The sequence below is a fragment of the Miscanthus floridulus genome, chromosome 5, assembly GCF_019320115.1.
Source record: "Miscanthus floridulus cultivar M001 chromosome 5, ASM1932011v1, whole genome shotgun sequence".
NCBI lineage: Eukaryota > Viridiplantae > Streptophyta > Magnoliopsida > Poales > Poaceae > Miscanthus > Miscanthus floridulus.
Genome location: NC_089584.1, coordinates 138,732,134 through 138,756,793, shown reverse-complemented (window position 1 = coordinate 138,756,793; position 24,660 = coordinate 138,732,134). Strand labels below are relative to the sequence as shown.

The window sequence follows — 24,660 nt, the reverse complement described above, 5'->3', positions numbered from 1 at the left end:
TCTATGCACGTATCATAAGATTTGATAACTACTATAGCACTTTTTGGAAAAAGTTTTCGAAACTAAACGAGGCCTTACAGTTTGGTACGCGTAGCAACCCCAATTCAAAAAATGTGGAGCAGGGTGGCCAGAAGCATTTTGGGAATCAGGGCCGTGGCCCTAATCACAGAGGCCACCCAGCCAGCCCAAATCAACCCCCTTCCCCCTCCCTCCTCCCTCCTCCCCCACATCGGGCAGACTCTCTCACCGCCAAGGTCAGGTCAGGCCAGGCCCGGCGGGAGAGAGATCCGGCGAGAGACGCGGCCTCTTGCTCCCCCACCCCTCTCCAGAAGCGCTTAGAAGCTTCGGAAGGTGCCCCGCCGCGGCTCGAAGGAGGGGAGGGGACGTCGGGGGCAATGGCGGCGATGGAAGCCGCCGCCGACGCTATGCTCGCCGCCGCGAGCCGCGCCTTCACGAGCACCTTCGCTATCTCCATTCAGATCCAGGTGAGACCCCGTCCCCTGCCCTTCGCATTGTGGACGCCGGGGCGGAATTGTCTGGGAGCTGCGGGAAGCGCGGTGTTTTTGAGGAATAGTTTTGGCCGGCGGAGATTTCTTACAATTCTGTTCTCTCACAAGTAGGAAGTTACAGAGAGTTTTGTGACGGCGCAACTGTGTTGTGGATGTTGGAAAGTTCTACAGTGGAGAAACCACTTAACTGTGCTTTTTGAATGAGATGGGATGATGGATAAATTTGAGTACTACGTTTGAAAAGCCAGCAATTTTTCACACAAGACCTGTAACAGCTATTGGTGCATATGCTTGGAGTTTTGTCCGTTCCGTTCCGACAAGTTTTGTCGATCTCAGCTTGTCCCCCTCCGTTTCTTATCTGCTACTGCAGGTGCTCCAACTGTAGGATACCTGACCTTTCTGTATACATTTTGAATGTTCACAGGGATATGGCATGTGTTAATCTTGTAGCCTCAGTTTAAAGTTTGAACTTCTTGTTTTAAACTGTTTGTGTGCTGGTTATCCCCTTTATGTAGGGGTGCGGGATCTGTTTAGTTCTTGCTCTCGGGTGGGTGTCTGCTTCAATTGTCAGGTGAAGAAAGTAATTTTTGTGATTTTAGGTTTATTTGACAAGGATGGATCAGCTGATTTTCTTATACAATCTATGCTCTCTTACCAGAAAAAGGGTTATAAAGAACATGAGGCGCAACATTGTAGATGGAAATAGTTTTGCATTTCTTTGTGACAACATAGATGAGCTTGAGCACTCTGTTCAGGAGAATTTACCTAGAGTCTCTGTAATTATGCCTTTGAAGGGCTTTGGTGAACATAATTTGCAAAATTGGCGAAGCCAGGTATGATCAAACTGCACTATATATATAACGATTGGCATTTATGTCTTGGATTGTTATGTGCCTTTATAATCCATAAAAGTACAGATTACATCACTTTATGGGGGGCCATTGGAATTCCTGTTTGTCGTAGAGAGCAAAGATGATCCGGCTTATCATGCTGTTTCCCGTTTGATCGCAGAGTACAAGGTAAGTGGATTGCCTCGTAAAGTTTTCAGTCGTGATATTCTCAAACTCTTCATCTATTGTAACCTTATTAGATATAACTTTCAGGACAATCTGGAGGCGAAGGTGGTTGTGGCTGGGTTGTCAACAACCTGTAGCCAGAAAATTCACAATCAATTGGTATGTAAATGGCTTTGTTCTCATCCTCGATGTCTATTTCATCGTCTGTTCATGACACTGAATGCTCATTTTAGCTTATGCTTGTAGATGTTCCTAGCGCGTGGAATGGAGCTGTTGAATGTGCATGCATTCAAACATTCCATTCTATTGTGTTCCTCTTTGTTTCCAATATGCTTTTTTGCCTTTTACATATCATTCATCTTCACCTTTTATAGTAACTAAAGCATGAGAATATCACACTGCATATGAACAAATGCCACACATTTTGACTGTTACTGCGGTTACTATATGGTCATCTCTTGGCCTTGTTTTGTTTTTAACAAAAAAACCCAATAAGTTGACTCATTACTCATGTTTATCAAACTGAAACAGATCGGTGTTGAAAAGATGCACAAGGATACCAAGTATGTCTTGTTTCTTGACGATGATGTGAGGCTGCATCCTGGGACTATCGGAGCTCTCACAACAGAAATGGAGAAGAATCCTGAGGTCTGCTTTTTCGTGAACCCCTCCTCCCTTCTTCTATTGCCCTCGCTGCATTAACATTGTATGCTTTTGTGTCTGGCAGATCTTTATACAAACTGGATATCCCCTTGACTTACCTTCTGGCAGTTTGGGCAGCTATTGCATATATGAATACCACATGGTATGAAGTTATTTAATTAGAACCATATGTTATGGGTGTCTGCCTGTCCTTTCATTAAATACAAGAAAGTTAATCTAGAATCTACATTGTGTGCTGTTATTCCATGGATTAAGTTGTTTATTCCGATGTGCTAAGACACTGCCTCGCGCATTAATAATTTTGTTATTGCTTCTACGCATTCTTGATCTTTTTCTCATTTCTCTTTTCATCTACACCATTAAAAAGTCCCCTCATGTTACTGATCTAGTCATGTTATCTGTTAAGCGCAGTACCTATTATTCCACCAAAACAGAATTCTAAGCAACATTAATGTTGAGAAAATGTCAACCACCGAAAAATTTCATCACTGTTCTGCAATGTAATAGTATCTGTCCCTTCCGTAGTGTTTGCATCTCTTTGGTTAACGATTTGATTGTTTGTGACATAAAGGTTTGCATTACCAACATCCAAAGGGCTATTTCTTTTAGCCGCGTCATGTTTCCTCGTTAGCATATATTACCCTGTCATTCTATCTTTTAGTTTTGCTAGTTAGTAATGTAGTTCTTTGTGTGTATGTCCATTGTTCATTTTCACTATTGATTATCCTTGAAATTTAGTGACAATAACCATACTGCAGCCTTGCTCGATGGGATTTGCAACTGGTGGGAAGACTTTCTTCTTGTGGGGTGGCTGTATGATGGTATATATAGTCTATTTCTTGATGGGAACATTTTCTCTAGATTTGCTCTGTATAAACTTTAATCATCCATAGTATTTCTAACAAGGCTTCACTTTAGATGCATGCTGATGATTTTAGGCAAGACCGATATGGTGTTGTCAGTGGATTAAGAGATGGTGGTTACTCAGATGATATGACACTCGCTGCAATAGCAGGTAATTCTTCTTTGCCAGAAGTTATGCCTCTTTTGTTACAAAAGGCTGAAATTTAGTATTAGGAATGAAATACAATCTGGTAATTACTTCTATATGCTTAAAGGCCAAGGGCTGCTATGATTTTCAATCATTTTTCTATTTGGGACTTCTAACTTTGTTCATGTCAATCTTTTGTGTTCTTGGTCTATACCTTTTGACCACACAGCATTTACTTATAATAATTTAACTGTATCTTTCACAGGACAGCACAAAAGGCTCATATCTTCACCTCCTGTTGCTGTGTTTCCACACCCTCTTGCCAGTGATCTTAGCTTCTCCAGGTACAGCAAATTTTGCATTGGAAAGCTATGCCGCTTATTTGAGGGCAGTAAAAGAAAGAGTGAATCACATAAGTCCCATTCATTCTGTCACAATGACAAAGTTTCTATTTGCGAAGCAAGTTTGCTAGGTTCAAGGTGGGGGCCAAAAAGAGCACCCAATATATCTTTTTTTACGCTAAACTGTTGAGATGTCCCGCCCAACATATTTTCTGTGAAAAACCATGATGGATATGTAGGTGGGTCAATGAAAATAAGCAATACAGTATGTTCCATCAATTGAAAAATACGTGGCTTAAGATCTTCATCATATGTGTAGTGGTGAGTGGTACATAATACCTGGTACAGTGGTGGCACAACTCTGGTTTCTGGTGTGCAACAATGATTGCAATTGCTGGAGATAGTTGGATAGGGGCCCTTGATTTACTCTGGTTTCTTACCGTTTCTAGGGTGCTTGGCCAAATTAACCTACTGGGAGTTATGTTTTCACATACTATTATACTATTCAAGAAAAAACACTAATATACTATGGATTTCTACTAGTGCCAGTGTGCCACAAAGCTTTGGGTTTCTTTTCTGTGCACATGCTTATGCTAAACCAATGTATGCATCTTAACTAATATTGTTTTCTTCATGTTGCCCAGACATAAGAAATTGGATCTCAGATTTGGTAGAATGCCCAGAGGGCAGCTTGGCCACTAGGCCGCTTGGATTGAAATGAAGTTGCAATACTTGGGATACAAGATGGTCTGCCACTGCTTATATAGAGAAAAGTGGCTTTTGCTACCTCTACCTACTCTTAGCATATTCTGCTATGTAAAGCAAATGCTTTGATTCCTACTTGGAAGCCAAGGAACCTGAAAACTACACGACAGTGAATAGTAACTGCAGAAAAGTAAGATACAAGCAACTAGGCTTAACTATCAATCTCCCCCTAAGCCTAGTGCTGAGTGATCTGCTTCAGACCAATTCTCCTCCTCATCTCCTGGAACTTGGCCTTGCCCAGTGACTTGGTGAGTATGTTTGTCAGCTGATCAGTAGTGGCGATGTGGTTGGTCTTGATGCTCCCTTCCTCCAAGCAATCCCTGATGAAATGGTACTTGATCCGAACGTGCTTGCTCCTGTCATGGAAGATTGGGTTCTTTGCCAGAGCTAAAGCAGACTTGCTGTCCACCTTCAACTCCACCACATCAACCTTTCTGCCAAGAAGCTTCCCGAGCAACCTGGACAGCCACAGAGCTTGTGTTGTTGCAGTGGTGGTGGCGATATACTCTGCCTCGCAGCTTGACAGCGCCACAACCTTCTGCTTGATGGACTGCCAGCTGACCAAGCAGACACCTAGGAAGAACATGGTTCCACTGGTGCTCTTGCTTGTGTCGATGTCACCGGCAAGGTCATTGTTGCAGTAGCCGATGAAGCGCGCCGTGCCAGGAGCCCTCTTATAGTGCAGACCGTAGTCCAGGGTCTCGGCCACGTAGCAAAGAACGCGCTTCACCGCCTGTAGATGCTCCACCGTGGGCCGTTCCATGAACCGGCTCACGTACCCGACTGCTAACGCCAAGTCCGGCTGGGTATGCACTAGGTACCGGAGACTGTCGACAAGCCGCCGGTAGTGCGTGGAGTCCACCTCCTCCACAGTGCTCTCTCGACTGAGCCGCAGTTTCTCCTCCATTGGCGTGTGGGCGGGGTTGCAGCCAACCATCTCACCGAGCTCGAGGATCCGCTTGGCGTAGTGAGCCTGACGGAGGGTGATGCCGCTGGCATCCTGGCGCACCTTGACGCCGAGGTAGAAGCAGAGGAGGCCGAGGTCGCTCATGTCGATCTTGTTCTTCATCCGCGCCTTGAACTTCTTCACTTCTTCTTCCTCGGCGCCGGTGATGATGAGGTTGTCGACGTAGACGCCGACGAGCTGGACAGTGCACCCGCTGCCCCGCCGGTACGCCGCCGCCTCGTGCGCGCTCTGGTGGAAGCCCATCTCCTTGAGTATGGCGTCCAACTTCGCGTTCCAGGCGCGCGGTGCCTGTCGTAGGCCATAGAGGGCTTTGCGCAGGCGGTACACCTTGTCCTCCTTCCCGGCGACGGCGCAGCCAGGCGGCTGACGCACGTACACCTCTTCCTTGAGGAACGCGGACTTCACGTCCATGTGGTGCACCCGCCATCCTTCTTGAGCCGCCAGCGCGAGGAAGACGCGGACCGACTCCATGTGCGCCACAGGGGCGAACGCATCATCGTAATCGACGTCCTCTTGCTGGACGAAACCTCGTGCCACCAGCCGCGCTTGTGCTTGGTCACCGCCCCCTTCTCGTCCTTCTTCAGCTTGAAGGCCCATTTGAGGGTGACCGGGCGGTGATCGGCAGGCAGATCAACGAGCTCCCAGGTCTTGTTCTTCTCCACAGCCTGGAGCTCCTGCTTCATGGCGGCCTCCCAAGCTGGATCGCCTTGCGCTTCAACGTAATTGGTTGGCTCGCCAGCATGAGTCAAGTGCAGCTGGGCGAATAGACGCGGCGCTAGCTCTGGTGGAGACTCATCGCCGATGATGTTCGTCACCGTGCGGTAGGGGAGGGGTTCGTTGTCGTAGAACGCGTCCATACGATCCTCGTCATCCTCCAGCGGCGTGGCGAGCTCGATGTGGGGCTGATTAGCGAGCGGCGGTGTGGCAATAGGGGAAGAAGATGATGTCACGGCTGATTACGCCATTGGTGAGGCCGGTGGAGGAGTGCCAGCTGCTGCCGCCGTGTTCGTGGGCTCCCCCGGAGCCGGTGAAGGTGAGCGCGGCGAAGCAGACGCCGAAGCAGAGGCCGAAACAGGGGATGTCGACGAAGACGCGCCTCGCGCTCCCCCTGCCCCTTCGCTCCTCAGGTACTCGACGGTTAACTCTTCCACCGCCGACGCCGAGCTTTCTCCCACCTTGGTCCAATCCCAGCCGTGGCTCTCGTCGAAGACGACGTTGTGGGTCACCCGCACACGCTGGGTCTCCGGGTCGAGGACGCGGTACGCCTTGGCGCCGTCGGCGTATCCGATGAAGACGCCAGGCCGGCTGCAATCATCTAGCTTCTTCACTTGGTTTAGCTCCTTGGCGAAGGCGAGGCAGCCGAATGTGCGCAGGTGACCAACCGTCAGCGCTCTTCCATGCCAGGCTTCATAGGGAGTCTTGCCCAACAAGCTCTTCGTGGGCGACCGGTTCAGCAAGTGGACCGCGGTCACCACGGCCTCTCCCTAGAACCTCACTGGCATACCTCGCTGCTTTAGCAGTGCACGAGCCATGGCCACCACCGTTTGGTTCCTCCTTTCCACGACCCATTCTGCTGCGACGAGTAGGGGGCGCTGTAGTGGCGCTGGATGCCTTCATCCGCGCAATGGACAACAAACTTCGCGGCGGTGAACTCTCGGCTGTTATCGGTGCGCAGCACCTGGAGCTTGCGCCCGCTTCCCTTCTTGGCCACAGCTTGGAGGTGCATGATGGTGTCCGCAGCCGCATCCTTGGTCGTCAGGAGGGCCACCCGCATGTACCGTGTGGCATCGCCCACCAGCAGCAAGAAGTAGTGTCTGCCGCCTGGAGTTGCTGGCATCACGGGGCCGCAAAAATCGCCATGGACGAGCTCGAGCAACTCCTGCCACGGTACTGGGCTTCAGCAGGGAACGGAGCCCTCTGCTTGGTGATGACGCAGGTGTCGCAGAATTGCCTGACATGCTTGATCGCCGGCAGCCCGCGCACCATGTCGTCCTTGGTGAGCTTGTGGAGCGCGTCGAAGTGGAGGTGGCCGTAGCGTTCATGCCAGTGCCATGCTTCGTCATCCTTGCGCGCGGCGAGGCAGAGCAACTTAGCCGTCTCGAGGTGGAGGATGTAGAGGCGATTGGCGCCGCGCCGGATCTTGACGAGAAGCCGGCCACGCTGGTCCCAAATCCTCAGCACACCTCGATCAATCTCCACCTTTGAGCCGCCTTCCAATTGGCCGAGGCTCATGATGGAGTTGTGGAGCGCCGGGATGTAGTAGACGTCGTGGCGTCGGTCTTCGCCTCGAGGATGATGGAGCTGACGCCATGGATCTTCACCTTTGACTCGTCACCGAACTTCACCGTGCCTCTGGCAGAGTAGTCGAGGTCGGTGAACAGCTCGCGACGACCGGTCATGTGGTGGGTCACACCGCTGTCGACGTACCAGCCGTCGAGTTTGTCGCCGCCGGAACCGGTGTTGAGGAAGACACGGGCTCGTGGCTCCTCGAAGTCGAGGTCGACGGCGGACTCGGTGCAGAAGGTCGAAGCTTGAGCCTTGCCGCTGCTCCCTTCCGCATCCAGCTCCAGGAACCCATGCGCGAGAAACAGAGCAGCGTCTTCCTCTGCTTCTGCGACGTTCGCCGCGCCGCCACGCTCGTGCCGGGGATGAAGGCAGTCCCTGGCCTAGTGTCCAGCGCGGTTGCAGTTGAGGCAGGTGTCGTCGCGGTTTGCCTTGCGTTCGCCGCCGGCGGCGCCTGCCTTGTCCGCCGTCGCCGTCGTTATCACCCTTGGGCTTGTTCTTCTTTCCGCCATGGGGACACCGACGACGATCCTTGGACGATCCAGCGCCCTCCTTCTTCTTCTCGAAGGCACGCCACTGCTCGGCTGTGTACAATAGCTTGCCTCTGACGGTGGCCGGCTCGGGATCCGGCGCCTGCTCATGGTCTTGCACCGCTTTGAGCCGCCCGGTGAAGTCCTCGACGGTGAGCTGCTCGAAATCGAGGAGCGTCTCGATCGAATTAACGATCTGCACGTACCTCTTCGGCATGCAGCGGAGGAACTTCTCCACCGCGCGCTCCTCCGCCAAGTCGGTGTCGCCGTTGCGCGCCATCTGCTCCATCAGATTGGTCAGCCGCACGGTGAAGTCCTTGACTTGTTCCCCGGGCTGAAAGGCGAGGGCTTCCCACTCTCCTCGGAGCCACTACAGCGTCGCCCGACGTACACGATCTCCAACACGCGCCGCGGCGATTGCGTCCCACGCCAGCTTCGCCGTGGCCTTGTTGGCGATGGAGGCGCCGAGTTCGGTGGGGACGGCGGCGCACAGAGCCTCCAAGGCCCGGCAATCGTCGTCGTAGTGGACGCCGCCGACGTGAACCGCCTCTCAAAGCCGCCGAGCCTGCAACTTGACCTTCATCAGCAAACTCCACTCATGGTAGTTACTCATGGTGAGCATCGGCCATGGCGTTCCCGCCCCGGAGTCGCGGTAGATGGTCTACAGCACCGGCGAACGCCCTCGACGGCCACGCCGCCGCTCTGGTGACGGTGATTGGCGGCAGCGTGGGCTGCGTGATCCTCCTCCCGCTGGCTCCACGCCCTCCTGCTCCATCTCCGTGCGAAGCGCTGCAGCTGCAGCCACTGTGGCCTGAGCCGCAGCCGCTGCCTTTGCGGCAGCAAGGCGCGTCGCGCGGTCGCCGGCTCCAGCGCCTGCTGCGCCGTCCCGAGGGTTGATCACTGCTCCTCCTCCGACGGCGGCGCGCGCTCTGACGATTTGGCTCTCGGTGGACATGGCTCTCACTCACTAGAACCCTAGGCTCTTGATACCAATTGTTGCTCGGACATAAGAAATTGGATTTCAGATTTGGTAGAAAGCCCAGAGGGCAGCTTGGCCACTAGGCCGCTTGGATTGAAATGAAGTTGCAATACTTGGGATACAAGATGGTCTGCCACTGCTTATATAGAGCAAAGTGGCTTTTGCTACCTCTACCTACTCTTAGCATATTCTGCTATGCAAAGCAGATGCTTTGATTCCTACTTGGAAGCCAAGGAACCTGAAAATTACATGACAGTGAATAGTAACTGCAGAAAAGTAAGATACAAGCAACTAGGCTTAACTATCACTTCATATACATGTTTATTTTTCATGCAGATACTGGAATTACCTCAGGAAACAAACTTTTGTTCTTGAGTCATATGTATCGAATGTCAACTGGATGATGAACCGTGCATTATTTACAAGTCATTGCTATCTGTCATGGGGGTTTGTCTTGCCATATATTATGGCTTTGGTCCATGTTTTAGCTGCTCTTCGAGCACCGTACAGCAAAGTTGTAAAGGAAGCGTCCGATTCATCTTGGGGTCAGTTCCTTGCCTTCCAACCTCAAACCTTTTTGTTGTCAAAATGTCTCACCACACTTTTGTTATCTTGTGGCATTCTATTTCAGGTTTGTTCCTAGTGGGCCTCTTGTTCATATGCACTCTCATCGAGCTTGTTTCAATGTGGAATTTGACAAAGGTGGAAATTCAACTATGCAATATGCTATCTCCTGAAGGACCGAAAGTATCTCTTGATTCGTACAATTGGGGGCTTGTGAGTATCCCTTTTCACCACACCAAATAATTTTAGGACCCTGAGATTTTCTCCCCTGTGATAACCTATTTAGTAATCTTATTTTGGCTGGGCTTCAATTTCAGGTGTTCATTGCTTTGTTGGTAGACAATTTCCTCTATCCAATATCTGCATTCAGATCACATTTCTCCCAATCAATCAATTGGTCTGGTATCCGATACTACTTGAGAGATGGGAAAATAAGCAAGGTACATGCAACATATTCTTGGGCATTTTTCCTCTTCGAGAACAAGTCATTTTGCTTGAAAATATTTAAAGAAAACTCACCATACAAAATGCCTCTTAATGTTTAGGTTTTCCTAAACATCTCATTTTTAATGGTTTTGCAGATCGAAAGAGAGAACAGATCAAAGTATACTGATCTCGGAGGGAAGCATCTCTATGGCAAGAGGACACACCCTCCTAATAAATCATTGCTTGCTTACCTGTCAAGAACTCTAGTGCAATGGCATCAGCCAAAGAAATATGATGTATAGGAAGGCCAAACAGGGATTCAGCCCTCGATTTGGCGGGGCTTCTTGTTGTACACCCCCTTTTGTTTTCATCTTTCCTGCCTCCCTCTCTCCCTTCTCTGATTGTTTATTGGTTATTAGGTTCATTCATATTAAATTTTGTGGTGTCCAATCGGCACCACTTCAAAGTGTTGCACCTCATAGTTCTTGTAACACTATAGATATGTAACTGCCTGGCTGAAGAAGTGAAATGTTCCATATTGGTGAGATGGTCTCGTTGCCTTTGGTTCATTTGTTGATTCATCGACTTGGTTCAGTGTTCTGCCTTATTAGTGAGCGGACAGAGGTGTGTGTGACAGACTGACAGTCTATCTGTTGTTAGTCTGGGTAGACGTGGTTCTATCATTAGTTCATTATTACAATGCGTATCATTGCACTTGACATTTCTTTTGCAAGGTCAAACGCGTGAAGCCTGACATCCCCTTTCAAGCATTATCGTTCAATATTCAATTTGTTTGGATTTCTTATGACATTGAGAGTAAGCTTCAAACTTTTCTTGCAACACAGCACGTTTAATTCGATTCCTCTCTCGGAAGCCTAGGAGTATTTAATCTGATACTAGTCATTGAACAACTGTTTCAGTTGACATCTACTACTCACTATTGTATCATAGAATTCCATGCCTTGATGTAGCAAGATTCTACTTTTGCTGCTTGTATTAAAAAATGATGAGTGACAAAGGCTATGGAACAACGATTGTATCATGCTGTCCAGGTCGCTCCTCATTAGAAACAGCTGCTGCCCCATCACCGATGTCCCAAGGCATTTCTCAACTCCAAGTCTCTGTCAAACTGACCTGTCAAAGCCGTCTCTGGTGAGACCGACCACAGACCAGTTGCTGGCATCCGTTTTTTTCAAGGCTGCGTGCAGGTGCGCACCGATGTGAATGTGACCCCATGGAAGACCAAAAGTATATTCCACAATAGCCAGCCAGTCACCTACGGCGGCTGCCACGTAAAACACCGCTGCTTCCTCGCCTTTCCGGCGCACGCATCGCACACCTTGCGATTTGAATACGAACCACGGCTCTGGAAAGTGGAAGCTGCCATGGCTTTCGTCTCCGTTCAAAATTCAAAAAGGAAAGCCGCGACGGCGACCGGTGAACGCATTCCATTATGTGTCAGGCCACGTGAAAAAGTCCATGGCCCGAGCACCGGATGCCGTGTCGCACTTGCGAGACGACGGTCATGGTCCAGCGGTCCGGTCCCGTCCGGCACAAGCAACAGCGATGCCGCCACCACTTTGAGTCTTTGACGCACGCCGCCAAAGACCTGCCTGCGGCGGAGTGCGGCCTGCCTCTGGAAGGTTTGGGCGAGTCGACGTCATGCTGCGAGCTGCGACCGTGATCGGCACCGCTGAACCTGTACGTGCACGGGAGGAAGGCGCCGTGCCGCCCGCGCAGGCGCAGCCGTCGCCCGACAAGGACAAGGAGCCGGGCTCGCGAGGGAATGAGCGCGTGAGCGCGGTGAAACGGGAGCGGAAAAGCTCGAGGCTGTTGTGACTTGTGAGCACAGGAGGGAGCAGAGGGACGGAAGGCAAAAAGGGTTTGGGTGGAGCGGACTCAGCGGAGGGAACCGTGGGCGCGCGTCCATCATGTGTGCGGATCACGGGAGCCGACCTGCAAAACCGGGGCGCAGCAGCAGCCGCAGCCGCATCCGCAGGCCGAAAACGGGACGGGGGAGGCGACCAGGTTTAGGTGGTGGTGGGCCGGAAACCGCGCTTTCGACCGACGGTTTTGGTGCGCCGCTGCGGACGCCCGAAGCCGAAACCGTGACGACGCGCGCCGCCCTCCCCCCTCCGTCCGCTCCGTGCGGCCGGCGACAAAACCGCCCCATCCGCAGGCGGTGCGGTACGCCGTACACGGGTGGACCGGCGGGGTCTGCGGCGCGGCAAGGTGTCACGCGCGGGGGACCCCAGCAGGCGGCGTTGGTATATTGCGACGCTGCGTCACGCCTGGGGGCTGGGGCGGCTTGGGCTACGGACTACTCGCGAACCGGGGGGTTGGTGGCACGGTTGGACGAAAGTGCGCCCGGCCCGGACCGTCAGATCGGTCGGGTTTGCGCTCGCTCGAGGGGAGTGTTTTGTGGTTCGTGCGGCACCCGAGAAGAAGTGGGAATTATGCCTTTTTGTTGAGCGTCCATGGCAAATGGGAAAAAAAGAAATAGTTTTTTTTATTTATTGCAACATGCTAGTTGATTCCTACTACCTAATCTTAATTTATTGTATCTTTCCGGAGTTACCTCTCTGGGAATTCGGTTGGGCCTATGATAATCGAATCTACATATTTACACAACTAAAACACATATTTAACAAAAATAATTACTTGGACAATAAGATTACCACATATTGAACTGCATCCCGGAATATACAGAGGTATGAAAACCACCACAAAATATGTACGTAGAGTATTTACATATGGTACCGATAAGATAGGCATCATATTCATATCAATCATCCCTTAGTTATTCTAATTCTAAGCTAGAAAGAGTTTTTATGAACAACAAAAAGACTCGATGGCACCGATGCAATTTACACTATGTACAACAGTCAGAAATATGGTAAAATAGATATGCCTCGTAGAGAAAGAGAACCGGCCCGGCCCAACAAGGAAACCCAAAGGGCGTCGACGAAAATACAGATGAAAACCGGGGGCAGCACCGAACCGCGCGCGCCGCGCCGCACAAGGTCTGGTGGCGCACACAGATCAGATGCTTTTTTTTTTGTCTGGTTTCTTTCCCCTTCGCCAAGCCCGAACCCGGAACCCCCGTCTTTAAATACACCCTCGGCCCGTCCTCCGCATCCCCCGTCTCCGTCTGCCTAACCATTCCTCCCAACAACACCCACCTCCTCCTGCAATCCTCGTAGCCTCCGTCGACCATCGATCATGTCGGCCTACTGCGGAAAGTACAAGGGTGCGTTCCATCGTCGTCTCCTCCTTCCCCGGTCCTGTTTGTATCCTCGTTCGTTGCTGATCTGCTTGTGATGTCGTTCGGTCTTGTGTATCGTAGATCTGTTACTTGTTCGTTCTTGGTGCCCTCAGATCTAGCTGTGTTGACGAGTATGCTAACGATTCGTATAGCTCTGAGAGACCCGTTTGGGTGTAGGATTTGTGGAATTTTTGTAGATCCGTACAGGCTTTGTGCGGTCGTGCCTACTTGTGTTTGGCTTTTAGTGACTGCTTGTGTTTGGCTTTTAGGGGTTTGGTGGTTGCCAAAAGGGTTTAGGTGATAAAGCAGGTGATGCCTCTATGATCGGTTAATTTGATATGGGATTCGCATATTTTTGTTTTGATTTTATCTATACATAGAGTGGTATGCATCTATCTGTTCATGCTGTTTCCAATTGAGGCACACGGTGGGTTAGATTATGTCGGTTTGGTATGTTGGTTCATGATGAAATATAAATTCTCCTGCTGGCATGCACAGGTGGATCATCTTGTAGTTTTTGTGTGCTTGTTTAAATTCTCCCGCTGGCATGCACAGGTGGATCATGTTGTAGTTTATGTGTGCTTGTTTAAATTCTCCCGCTGGCATGCACTGGTGGCTCATGTTTTAGTTTTTGTGTGCTTGCTTCAAATGATATTACCTGCTTGTTCAATCTAAATACTTTCCTGTCATGTCATGGCTGCTAGAATAGATGCTATATGCATGCATATAGGATAGTCGATGCTATATGCTTGCATCTATGATAGTCAGATCTATAAATGGTTTTAAGCTTACTGTGCTAGTCTAATCTTGATCTGTGCTTCCTTTTAGTCATGATGATGTTTATGATAATACAGTTTATATATAAAGCATACTTATGGTAATATAGTTATATATAAAGCAGTTTTTGGTTAACCAGTAGTAACTTCCTGAATTAATAATTATAGTGATTTTGTATTATTCAGGATGGCCTAACCATGCTTATGCTTATTGATTGTCAAGTCCCACTATTCTTGCACTAATTAAATTTCTGTGTTTGTTATTTTGCAGATGAGCTCATCAAGAATGCTGCCTACATTGGCACCCCTGGCAAGGGTATCCTTGCTGCTGATGAGTCCACTGGCACAATTGGCAAGCGCCTTTCTAGCATCAATGTTGAGAACGTGGAGGAGAACCGCCGTGCCCTCCGTGAGCTCCTTTTCTGCTGCCCTGGTGCTCTCCAGTGCATTAGCGGTGTGATCCTCTTTGAGGAGACCCTCTACCAGAAGACCAAGGATGGCAAGCCCTTTGTCGATGTCCTCAAGGAGGGAGGCGCCCTCCCTGGCATCAAGGTCGACAAGGGCACCATTGAGGTTGCTGGCACCGACAAGGAGACCACCACTCAGGGCCACGACGACCTTGGCAAGCGCTGCGCCAAGTACTACGAGGCCGGTGCCCGCTTTGCCAAGTGGCGTGCTGTTCTCAAGATCGGCCCCAATGAGCCATCGCAGCTTGCCATTGACCTGAACGCTCAGGGTCTGGCTCGCTATGCCATCATCTGCCAGGAGAACGGTCTGGTGCCGATTGTTGAGCCTGAGATCCTTATTGATGGCCCTCACGACATTGATCGCTGCGCTTACGTCACTGAGACCGTCCTTGCTGCCTGCTACAAGGCTCTCAACGAGCACCATGTCCTCCTGGAGGGTACCCTCCTGAAGCCCAACATGGTGACTCCAGGCTCCGACTCTAAGAAGGTGGCCCCTGAGGTGATTGCTGAGTACACCGTCCGTACCCTCCAGAGGACCGTCCCTGCTGCTGTGCCTGCTGTTGTCTTCCTGTCCGGTGGACAGAGCGAGGAGGAGGCCACCCGCAACCTCAATGCCATGAACAAGCTCTGCACCAAGAAGCCGTGGTCCCTGTCCTTCTCCTTCGGCCGTGCCCTCCAGGCGAGCACCCTCAAGGCCTGGGCTGGCAAGGTGGAGAACATCGAGAAGGCTAGGGCGGCCTTCCTCGCCAGGTGCAAGGCCAACTCTGAGGCTACCCTTGGCACCTACAAGGGTGATGCTGCCGCTGACACCGAGAGCCTCCACGTCAAGGACTACAAGTACTGAGTTGCTTCTCTTTGCATGCCCGTTTTGGAACTCCTGCCTACCAGTAGGTTGCTGAGTGTGGTTTGCTCGTTTGAGCTTATGTTCGGACATAAAAAAAAACATGCTTCTATGTGGATGATGGTTATCTTTATATTCGTATATTAACTAGTCTCTTTGGTGTTAAATTTCGTGTAATTTGGTCCTGCCGATGGAGAATCGAGCAGTCCCTTTTTTGTTCACTACTAGGCTGTAATACTGGTTATGTATCGGCAAAAACCATTCTATATGCTGAGTTGGAGACAGCAACTTGTTTGGATCATATTTTGCTGAGAGGAGACAAACTCGCGAGAGATTTACCACACCGCTGGTTAGCTGAAGTTTGAAACAAAACATGGCATGTACATTGCTGCACAAATTAATAACACAACACGATTCTTTCACAACCATAGTTCAGCATGCAAGTCAAGATCTTGCCAGCTTTTAACAAACCAAAGTTGTGTATCCATGGTTTTGTTTTAGCTGTTAGCGTGTATGAATAAATCAGTTTTAGCTGTTAGCGTGTATGAATAATTCAGTAGTAAGATATGCAGGATTTTGTTTTACCTGTTAGCGTGTAATCTCTCCCTCCCAAAATTAATGTCATTCTCTTTTCAAATCGTAATAATTATAGCTAGATGAATCATATAATATTTTTTTTATAATAAACATATTTAAAGACATGTTGATAATTTTTTTATATAAACCTAGTCAAACTTAGAGGTTTATTACTTAGTTCAAACGCACAGTGATTCTTTTTAGGGCGTACACAGTTCAGAAAGCTCTCGCTCTGTATGGGTTCTAGGAAAGGGTGTCAGTGGCAAGCCTTACCCTCGCTTGTGCAATACGAGAAGACTGCGACTCGAACCCAGTACCTTCCGGTCACAGACGGTAAACTCTACCGCTTGCACCAGGCCCACCCTTCACAGGGCTTCTTTTTAGGATGGAGTAAAAAACAACTCAACAGTTGGAAAATTACTAGGCAAAGAAAAGTGTGGCAGCCTGTACATTGACATTTATAGGCGAGGAAATAATTACTTAATATGCAGTATTCGATTTGGTACAAGCTAGTCCAGTAAAGCTCAGGGCAAATATAAAGCAAAGCAAAACTCAGGACAACCTATTCCAGGATGTCCTCATCAATCTCGATTGAAATGATCTCCCCGTCATCGAACTGGTCTTTCCTTGGAGGCGCTGGAGGAGCAAAGAGCCGCGGAGGCCCAGTTCCCTTCTTCTTGTTGCGTGGCCTCGCCTAACATGGTCAGACAGCTAGATAAGACAGACTCATAAAAACCAAAATGCGATGAAAATTGTGCTGGAGGACTCACATTGCCATATGAATGGTTGAACCTTTTGCCCCTTTTCGTCTTCTTGTCCCCTCTCCCACAATAGACTGAGCAAGAGCAAATAAAGTCATCAGTATTGGTATAAACAGAAGCCAAAAATGGATTGCAACCCAGTTGGGTTCTAGTAATCAGAGAGTAAAATTCTGGAATTGGCTTTGGACATTATAATTTCAGAATTTGAATTGAAATCATGATTAATTACAACTGTCCTCTTTGAAGTACACGCGTGAGAAGCATGCATCTTTGACTCTTTGTATATTACTAATAAAGCAGAAATAAGTGTTTACAACAGCTGTGGCCAGTGGCATCAGAGACGACCAAAACTATAGGTAGTAGTGGTAAACAAGAGATTAAGCTAACTGCCTTGTTTGGCACTCACTCCTGACACCAAACGTTTTGGCTTTCAAGATACATTGCTTTTACTATGTATATTGTGTGTATTTAAATGCATAGCAAAGACTATGTATCTAGAAAAAAACAAAACGTCTTATAATTTGGATCATAGGGAGTACTATGGTAGTAGTTTTCAGTTCATATATATGAATACCTTAAATTTCTTCCTGTGGAACAACTTTATCAGTCTAATTGACCCAGATCGACTAACAGCATCAGAACTTCTACCTCTTCTGGGGAGTCCATTTCAGTGACAAATTCCTTACTTGACTATTTTATACAAAGAAGGAAAATCTTCATTCCCATAAATATCATCGGGGTCAGCTACACTGCATTGTACACTGAGCCTTAAATCATATAGTGAATATAGTGATTTACTAAAGGATTTTACAGATTTTATAGGGTGACCCAAATTGAACTCGAACGAATTTCCCAAGTGTCGTTGTAATACTAGTAGCCACTGCCTTTTCTTCCTTATTCGAGGAAAACAGTAGCCATTGCTCTTGACATGTGCCAGAAAGAAACTACCTCGGACAAAAAGGAAGTGACGAGGTGGCTGCTTAATTTACCGTCAAGAACTGGAGTGACGGCGGCCGACGTGACGGCGCCAACGGCGAACGCAGCTCGGACGCGGGGGAAGGCGGCAGAGGCTCCGAGAGCGTAGGAGGAGGTGGAGACAGAGGAGGAGACAGCACCGTGGTTGTGGGATGGGAGGGCCGCGGCGGCGGTGGACATGGCCATGCCCTGGATGGCGAGCAGCGCCATGTGGCGAGGAGGAGCAAAAGCGCAGGGAAGACTCGCGTGCTCGGAATGGTGAGGGATCAGGTTGGATAAGGGATAAAAGGGCTCGCAGCGGGAGCCACAGCGCACATCTAAGATGGGCTTGTGTGGGCTGGGCCACAAGTAACCTTATGGGCCGTTACTGTGAAGTATGGTGAACACACTCAGCCAGGCCGTCGAGTCTGATCAGGCCCTACATTTCGGTCTCAACCTTGGATAAATAAGAAAAAAAGTCAACGGTTACCCCCCTCAACTTTTACGAAAATATGCTTTTCCTCTCAGAAGTCTAAAACTGGGTAAACCACCTCCTTAAACTTTTAAAACCGTTCGTCTTACCTTTCTGACCGGCTATAAGCGGTTTTCAAAGTCGGTTTTGTCTTTTTCTTTTTTATTTATTTCAGATGTATCTTTAAAAAATCATAGTAAATCACAAAAAAATCATAAAATGAAAAAAAAAACTAATTTTGTTGGACTCCACATGAGAATATCTACAGAGTGAATATATAATATGGTATGCTTTAGTATAATGTAGCTTTAGATCTATGCTTTTCTGTAATTAATTTATAGCTGCAGTTTCTATGATCCAATTTTAGTGAAATTTTTATGGTGGGATATTTTTGTATGCTTAAACAGTAGTAAAAAAAATTTACTCATTGGATCATGTATAACTTAGTTATGGGCTAATTATTTTATGCTTGAATTGTAGTAAAAATTTCATACTCATAAATCTATAACTAAGTTATACATGATCCAATGAGTATGAAATTTTTACTTACTACAGTTCAAGCATACAATAATTAGCCCACCATAAAAATTTCACGACCATAGAAACTGCAGCTATAAATTAATTACAGAAAAAAACATAGATCAAAAGCTACAACAAAAAAATTGTACTAAAGCATACCATATTATATGTTCACTGTGTAGATCTACTCATGTGGAGTCCAACAAAATTGGATTTTCTATTTTATGATTTTTTTTGTGATTTATTATAATTTTCCAAAGATTTAGCCAAAATAAATAAAAAACAAAAAGACAAAACCGCCTTTGAAAACTGCATATAACCGGTTAGGGAGATAAAACGAACGGTTTTAAAAGTTCAGGGAGGTGGTTTACCCGGTTTTAGAGTTTAGGGAGGAAAAACATATTTTCGCAAAAGTTGAGGAAGGTAATGTGGACTTTTTCCTAAATAAGGTGATCAAGAATTTGAGTCATGCTAACAGATAACAAAACCCTAAATGCTCCACCGTTGTTCTCCGACCCGTTCTTCTCCGGCTGAGTTAGGGTTCTGGTCCTTCTCGAGATACTTCAATTGATCGTGGCCTCACACGCTCCCAGCATCACCAGTGCAAGGTGCCAGCTTTCCAGGCGGGTCTGTTCGGCTGGTATTAAAGCCGACTAATAAGCCGGCTGAAGCTGTTTTGTTGCGAGAGAAAAATACTGTAGATTAGCTGATAAGCCAAGCGAACAAGCCAAAATCAATTTCGGACTGGACGAGCTCATGGTTTGTGCATCAACGTCCCTGTGTACGTTTCATTTCACCAGAGGCTAGCGTCAAGGAACGGTCCCGAGCTGTCCCACCTTGTGCAGGTAATTTTCCGTCCTGGAAGTATTTGGGAGCGTGTGGCCGGAGGGATTCCATTTCATTTCAGCAACTGGATGGGAGGCTTGCAAAGGTCACTGTCAGGTACCACGCCCTGGCTGCTCACCTGTACTAGCGTACAATACAGAATGAGTGGTCGCTGTCAGGTACATTTCAACCGACCAGAGTTTCAGTTTCAGTGTCCTATCATAAATAAACCGATGGCCAAATCGATTCCGACCGAATCCCAGCTCCGGTAAGGTAGTTGATAGTTGAAACGCCCTCCATCTATCTTCCTTTCGTTTGCTCTCTCATCAGCATCCAACAGTGATGGAAAATGTACATTCCTCCTTCCGTTTGTTCAGATCGAACATTACAGTTCTTTGGTCGATTCTATTTCCGTAGAGCTATCTAGCGTTGTCCATCACAACATTCGTAGTTTTGCAGTATGAGTAGCAGAAAAGGCACTGGCCGAGGAAATGGAAAGCACCAAGGCCCCTGTTTTCTTCATTCTGAGTAGTCCGGCAATTTGCCAGACGAGAAATGCCAAGCTAGTAAAACCCGAGACATTTTTCATTTTTACAATTATTACAGCGAGCGACGCCATCATGCAAAGCCAGTGCAATGGCATGGCAGACCACAAGAGTTTTGTTTGTCAGCAACGGCTTCGCTTTGCCAACTCGATCCGCAGAGGATGGTCGGCTGCCGGAACCCTTGCTTGCTTCATCGCTTGTACACCACCGCTTCTTCTTCCCAGATCCCTTCTCTTCCAGAGCTTCTTCTGAGGGGGAGCTTTGTTAGACTAGGTAGTCGTAGTAGACCAGCAACATGTTGTCGGGGACGATCAGAGGCAGGCTGTCGATGAAGCTGAGGAAGTGCTTCACGTTCTCCTTCTCCAGGGTCACCGTGTCGATCACGTCGTCGTCGCCGGTAAGTACCCAGAGGTCTCTGGACCGGACCCTTTTCAGGCTTCCGCGGCAGAACGGGCATGACTTGGATCTTGTATACCTGCAGTCACGATACATTCAGTTCAGCTTTATGTTGCTTGAAACAGAATGGGGTTAAAGCGCAGAGGAAGAGGCATCTGTCTCTCTAGTTGAGATGGAGCTCAGTACTAAAATCTACTGGAATGACGGTATGCTTAATCCTACCCCGATCCCTCTGATTGCTAGGATTTTCAGTTACTGACAATAATAGATGGGCCAGTGGTTACCAAAAGAATCTACTGCTATAATCAATCCCATTGAGTGTATCCATAATCTAACTGAAGCAACGTTATTGGGGAAGCTATTGACTTTGCCAAATTTCTAGTGATGCAGCCGATCAATGAGTATCATTAAAAGCAACAACCTGTCATATACTAAAACGCAATGACTTGCAGATGACATCCTTGGTACACAAGCATGATCTGCCAGCTAAGAGTATCATTTAGGATTTAGAATGCCACGTCAATGTGCTCCTCCCTTTTTATCCCTTTAATTTTTGTTTGTAACTTAGCAGTTGGTTGGCACTAATGAATAATGATTTAATGCTTTATTAAGGCTACAACTCTCCTGGTTGTCTGCTTTCAATTCCATTGATGTACCATTGCTAATTCTTGACGAAACGTGGGGGCTTCTAACAATGGTGCAAAGTACCCTAATAATTTTGTAAGCTCTGGCCAATGCGGCATTAAACTGGAGGAATGAAGAGAATGAATCTCCTAACATGGCACATGATCATTAGACCACATCAAAATCCCTCCTAGTTGACAAACAAAAGGCTGAAAATTTAGAATAAGAAACACGTGGATTCCCATGCCAACATGGTCGTACAAAACAAATAAAAACCAACTCAGCACATGAGGGGTGATGAGAATAAGCTGCACTGCACAACCACAGCGAAGATTAAAATGGATTTTTCCCCCCAAAACATTCAGGAGAATGTAGCATCTGAATTTGACTAAATGGAAGCTGTAAATAATGAAATTGCAACAAAAAAAAAGTGCATTAGGACTATGCTGGGTTGTTGAACCACCCCCTCCCCACTCCCCACCAAGGCACCAACAATGAGTGAGTAGAAGTAGCCCACAGAGGACAAGTTTAAGAAAATTATTGAACCACCCTTGCGCTATCAAGAGTTAAGACTGCGTCAATGCTTACGCGTTTCCTCGAACCTTATCTTTAAAATTGATATCACATTCAGTCTATTCAAACCGCTAGCGATTTTTTTATGGTAGCGTATGATATTGGGCCCTAATTGATAAATGATAATGATCCAGGCTCAGATATGTTGGTACTTAAATAATATGAGCATAATACACCCCAAACGGATAAGCAAGAGCAACAAGGAGCAATACCAGTCTCGGTAACAGTTGATGCACATGGCATGGTTGCAATTTGGAAGGACCATCTTGGTGCAGGTCTCCAAGCAAATACCACACTCATCCTCCCTGTCATCATCGGCAACAAGCTTCCGACTGCCGCCGGCAGCAGACTCCTTACACCACCCTTTGTCCTTGCAGTCCTTATCCATCAAGTTGCCCTCTAGTTGTTGCAATAAAGGGTATATGATAGCTGCATTCCATGGATAAGGGTCCCAAAATTATATTAAACCACTGCAACGAAAAAATCTTGAACTGAAAAGCTTCTTAATTACTACTTTCTATGGTGGATAATAAGCATACCGTAGAATTCCTTCAGGCTCGCTCTCCTTTCTATGGTGGATATAGAGGCATCTTCATCAACATAAACCTGTATGTTCAACCAAGACCATGTCAACATTCAGAACCTCTGGAGAGAGACCAATTCGTGAGTTCAGCAACTCTCTCGGCAAGTGCAATTCATCAGTACCTTGTAGACAAGAACCTCCAGCAGTCCAAGGTAACTAGGGAGCGTGTATGACAAGGAGCAGCTGCAATCCATCCATTGGATAAGGTTGAGAATGATTGGAGCCATGGAGCTGTAGGAGAGCCTCATCTGCACGCAGGCACCCCCGTACGCCCTGTGTATAGCGTGCGCCCTGAAGAAAAGAGAAGGATTTTTACCTATATTCATCAGTAAACGCATAGAACACGAACCGAATACAATCAGGAGAAGAGGGAAAACAAAAAGGCAAACTTTTTCTCTGCTCTACATCTTTTCCTGGAAAATCAAGCAGCCAGCAGAGGAGGACAACAAGAATCAAGCGAGTATCAAATACAAAACAAATTAAAAGGGAAGAGAGGATTACATACAGGGTGTTGGCATGGTGTATATCAGCTTCAAGGGCCTTGAGAGACCCCCGGAGGGACAAAGGCCTGCCGCCATGAAACATGACTCCTTCCGAAGACAAATCCAACCTCCTCTTCCGTTTCCTCCACCCCCCTATTCCAAGCTCTCGAGCCTATAAAACACACAGAGACTTGGGCAAGGCGCAGAGGGGCTCGACCTCAAGAAGCAACGAGCAAGCAAAAGCAAGGCAAGAAGATGGCCGCCAACAAGAAAAGAAATGGAAGACGCAAGCTGTGTATTGGTTTGGGTTTGTGGGAAAGTAGCTTTGGGGAGGGAAACTGTGAAGGGGGCCTTTTGTCCGTCCTGCGCCCGCCCATGGTCCCTTGGGTTTTATATAAACAAGAGAGCAGGAGATGTCTTGGCAACTTGCAAGTTGTTTTTGCTTTGTTTCCTTTTGCTTGACAAGAAGTGCAAAAGCTTTGGAATAAAGTTTGGGGGAGGGAAGGAGACTTAGTAGGGCATTCATGGTGCTTAGATTAGGAGCAGTTATGGTGCTATTCTGCTGTCTACAAATTTCCACTCTTGTCTAGTAATTCTTGAATTATTTTAAGACAAAATCATTAACAAAAATATTTTTTAAGAAAAAAGTCTAGATGAATAATTATCCAGTAGTTTATTTATATAATTATCCAGTAGTTTATAAGCAAAATTTCAGATAGGGAGTGAAAAATTATGAAAAAAAAGATAACTAAGAAATAATTGAACTTATCCATCGTACCGTTTTAGCAAAATAATAATATTTTACTCTCACAACAAATCAGCATCATCATAAACTATTTTTTCGGCCAGCCGAACAGGGCTAATACGTAGATAGATTGATGACAGACGGATGGTGATAACGAGCCGATGGACGGCAGAAGGTAGGGCTCAGGCGACACACAGAAAAGAGGGGTCTCGGTGGGGAGGTGAATGGCTGGCCCTATCCACTACCAGCACGGTGGGACCCGGCGCCGGTTTTTGTGGGACCCACTATCATTTTCCTCGTGATTCATTGTGGCCATCGATAGAGATATCCAATACGTGACGTGGAAATTGTAGTCTCGTGATGGACTGATGGTTACAGTAGAATTTCGCTGGATTGTAAGGGTAAACTACTACAGCACAAGTTTACAGATGACGCTTTTTGGAGCGTGTCATTTCTCATAGGTCGTTTAGCCTCCTTTATGATTAGACCTTAAACTTGGGTTACTATTTACTAATTTTTTAAGCCAGGTTATTATTTACTTTAAAACTTTAGTTACTATCGCCGTTAGTGATATTTTACAGTCCATTCACCTAGGAGTGCTAACACAACTCTTTTACTCTATTTACTAACGAATGTTAAGATAATTTTTCGACACTAATGGACGTAGATACGTTTTGACACTGTTTAGATCTAGTTGGTTCAAAGTTTTTTTAAGTATTGGACAAATGCTATAGTTTTGCAAAATGTTATTTTTTTAAAAAGGTTGCTTGATGTTTATATGCAATAAACTTTGTGCTACCTCATCTAGAAAAAAATTGCTATTCCTGGTAAGAACATCTAAAGTTTCGCTAGATTTATAAAAAAAAAAGAATATCAATATTATCAAATACATTTCATATGAATGCAATGGTGCTTATTTTCATCATAAATTTGATCAAAGTTAAAATAGTTTGATTTGGTACTATTCTAGATTTGCACTCTTTTTTAGACAAAATAGTTTCTAAAACTTGGTTTATCTGAAATCGTAGTTCTTGGGGTTCTAGAAACTTTATTTATGACCTATTTTTTTTCTTAACTATGTTTTTACACGCCTTTGGCTTATACAACCCATAGTTTTTAATACCATGGTTTTCTAAATCTAAAAATCATCCAAACATGCCTGCAATCATCATATGGTTTCACGTACAAGTGCGATGCAAACAGTGTAAGCAATCCTGTTTGG

The 24,660-nt window shown here is 47.1% G+C and overlaps 4 protein-coding genes across 4 annotated transcripts; 2 read left to right on the top strand and 2 right to left on the bottom strand.

Moving 5' to 3' along the window:
- The first annotated feature begins 207 nt into the window (after nucleotides 1–207).
- LOC136450954 (uncharacterized) lies at nucleotides 208–10,579 on the top strand. Its single transcript, XM_066451649.1, has 14 exons — nucleotides 208–485; nucleotides 1,025–1,080; nucleotides 1,168–1,342; nucleotides 1,427–1,528; nucleotides 1,613–1,684; nucleotides 2,057–2,173; nucleotides 2,253–2,330; nucleotides 2,947–3,009; nucleotides 3,107–3,203; nucleotides 3,445–3,523; nucleotides 9,381–9,589; nucleotides 9,676–9,821; nucleotides 9,926–10,048; nucleotides 10,190–10,579. Exons 1-14 carry the CDS (start codon nucleotides 396–398, stop codon nucleotides 10,334–10,336), a joined length of 1,554 nt encoding a protein of 517 aa, XP_066307746.1. The 5' UTR covers nucleotides 208–395; the 3' UTR covers nucleotides 10,337–10,579.
- Nucleotides 10,580–13,128: 2,549 nt separating this feature from the next.
- LOC136450953 (fructose-bisphosphate aldolase, cytoplasmic isozyme) lies at nucleotides 13,129–15,651 on the top strand. Its single transcript, XM_066451648.1, has 2 exons — nucleotides 13,129–13,284; nucleotides 14,347–15,651. Exons 1-2 carry the CDS (start codon nucleotides 13,257–13,259, stop codon nucleotides 15,384–15,386), a joined length of 1,068 nt encoding a protein of 355 aa, XP_066307745.1. The 5' UTR covers nucleotides 13,129–13,256; the 3' UTR covers nucleotides 15,387–15,651.
- A 741-nt stretch (nucleotides 15,652–16,392) lies between these two features.
- Nucleotides 16,393–17,969, bottom strand: LOC136450952 (small ribosomal subunit protein bTHXc-like). The gene is made up of 3 exons (XM_066451647.1): nucleotides 17,710–17,969; nucleotides 16,730–16,794; nucleotides 16,393–16,653 (listed from the first exon to the last, which is right to left on the bottom strand). Exons 1-3 carry the CDS (start codon nucleotides 17,903–17,905, stop codon nucleotides 16,522–16,524), a joined length of 393 nt encoding a protein of 130 aa, XP_066307744.1. The 5' UTR covers nucleotides 17,906–17,969; the 3' UTR covers nucleotides 16,393–16,521.
- A 1,986-nt stretch (nucleotides 17,970–19,955) lies between these two features.
- Nucleotides 19,956–23,057, bottom strand: LOC136450951 (E3 ubiquitin-protein ligase AIRP2-like). The gene is made up of 5 exons (XM_066451646.1): nucleotides 22,717–23,057; nucleotides 22,334–22,502; nucleotides 22,168–22,234; nucleotides 21,841–22,057; nucleotides 19,956–20,510 (listed from the first exon to the last, which is right to left on the bottom strand). The coding sequence occupies exons 1-5, from the start codon at nucleotides 22,794–22,796 to the stop codon at nucleotides 20,300–20,302; spliced, it is 744 nt and encodes a 247-aa protein (XP_066307743.1). The 5' UTR covers nucleotides 22,797–23,057; the 3' UTR covers nucleotides 19,956–20,299.
- Nucleotides 23,058–24,660: the final 1,603 nt, after the last annotated feature.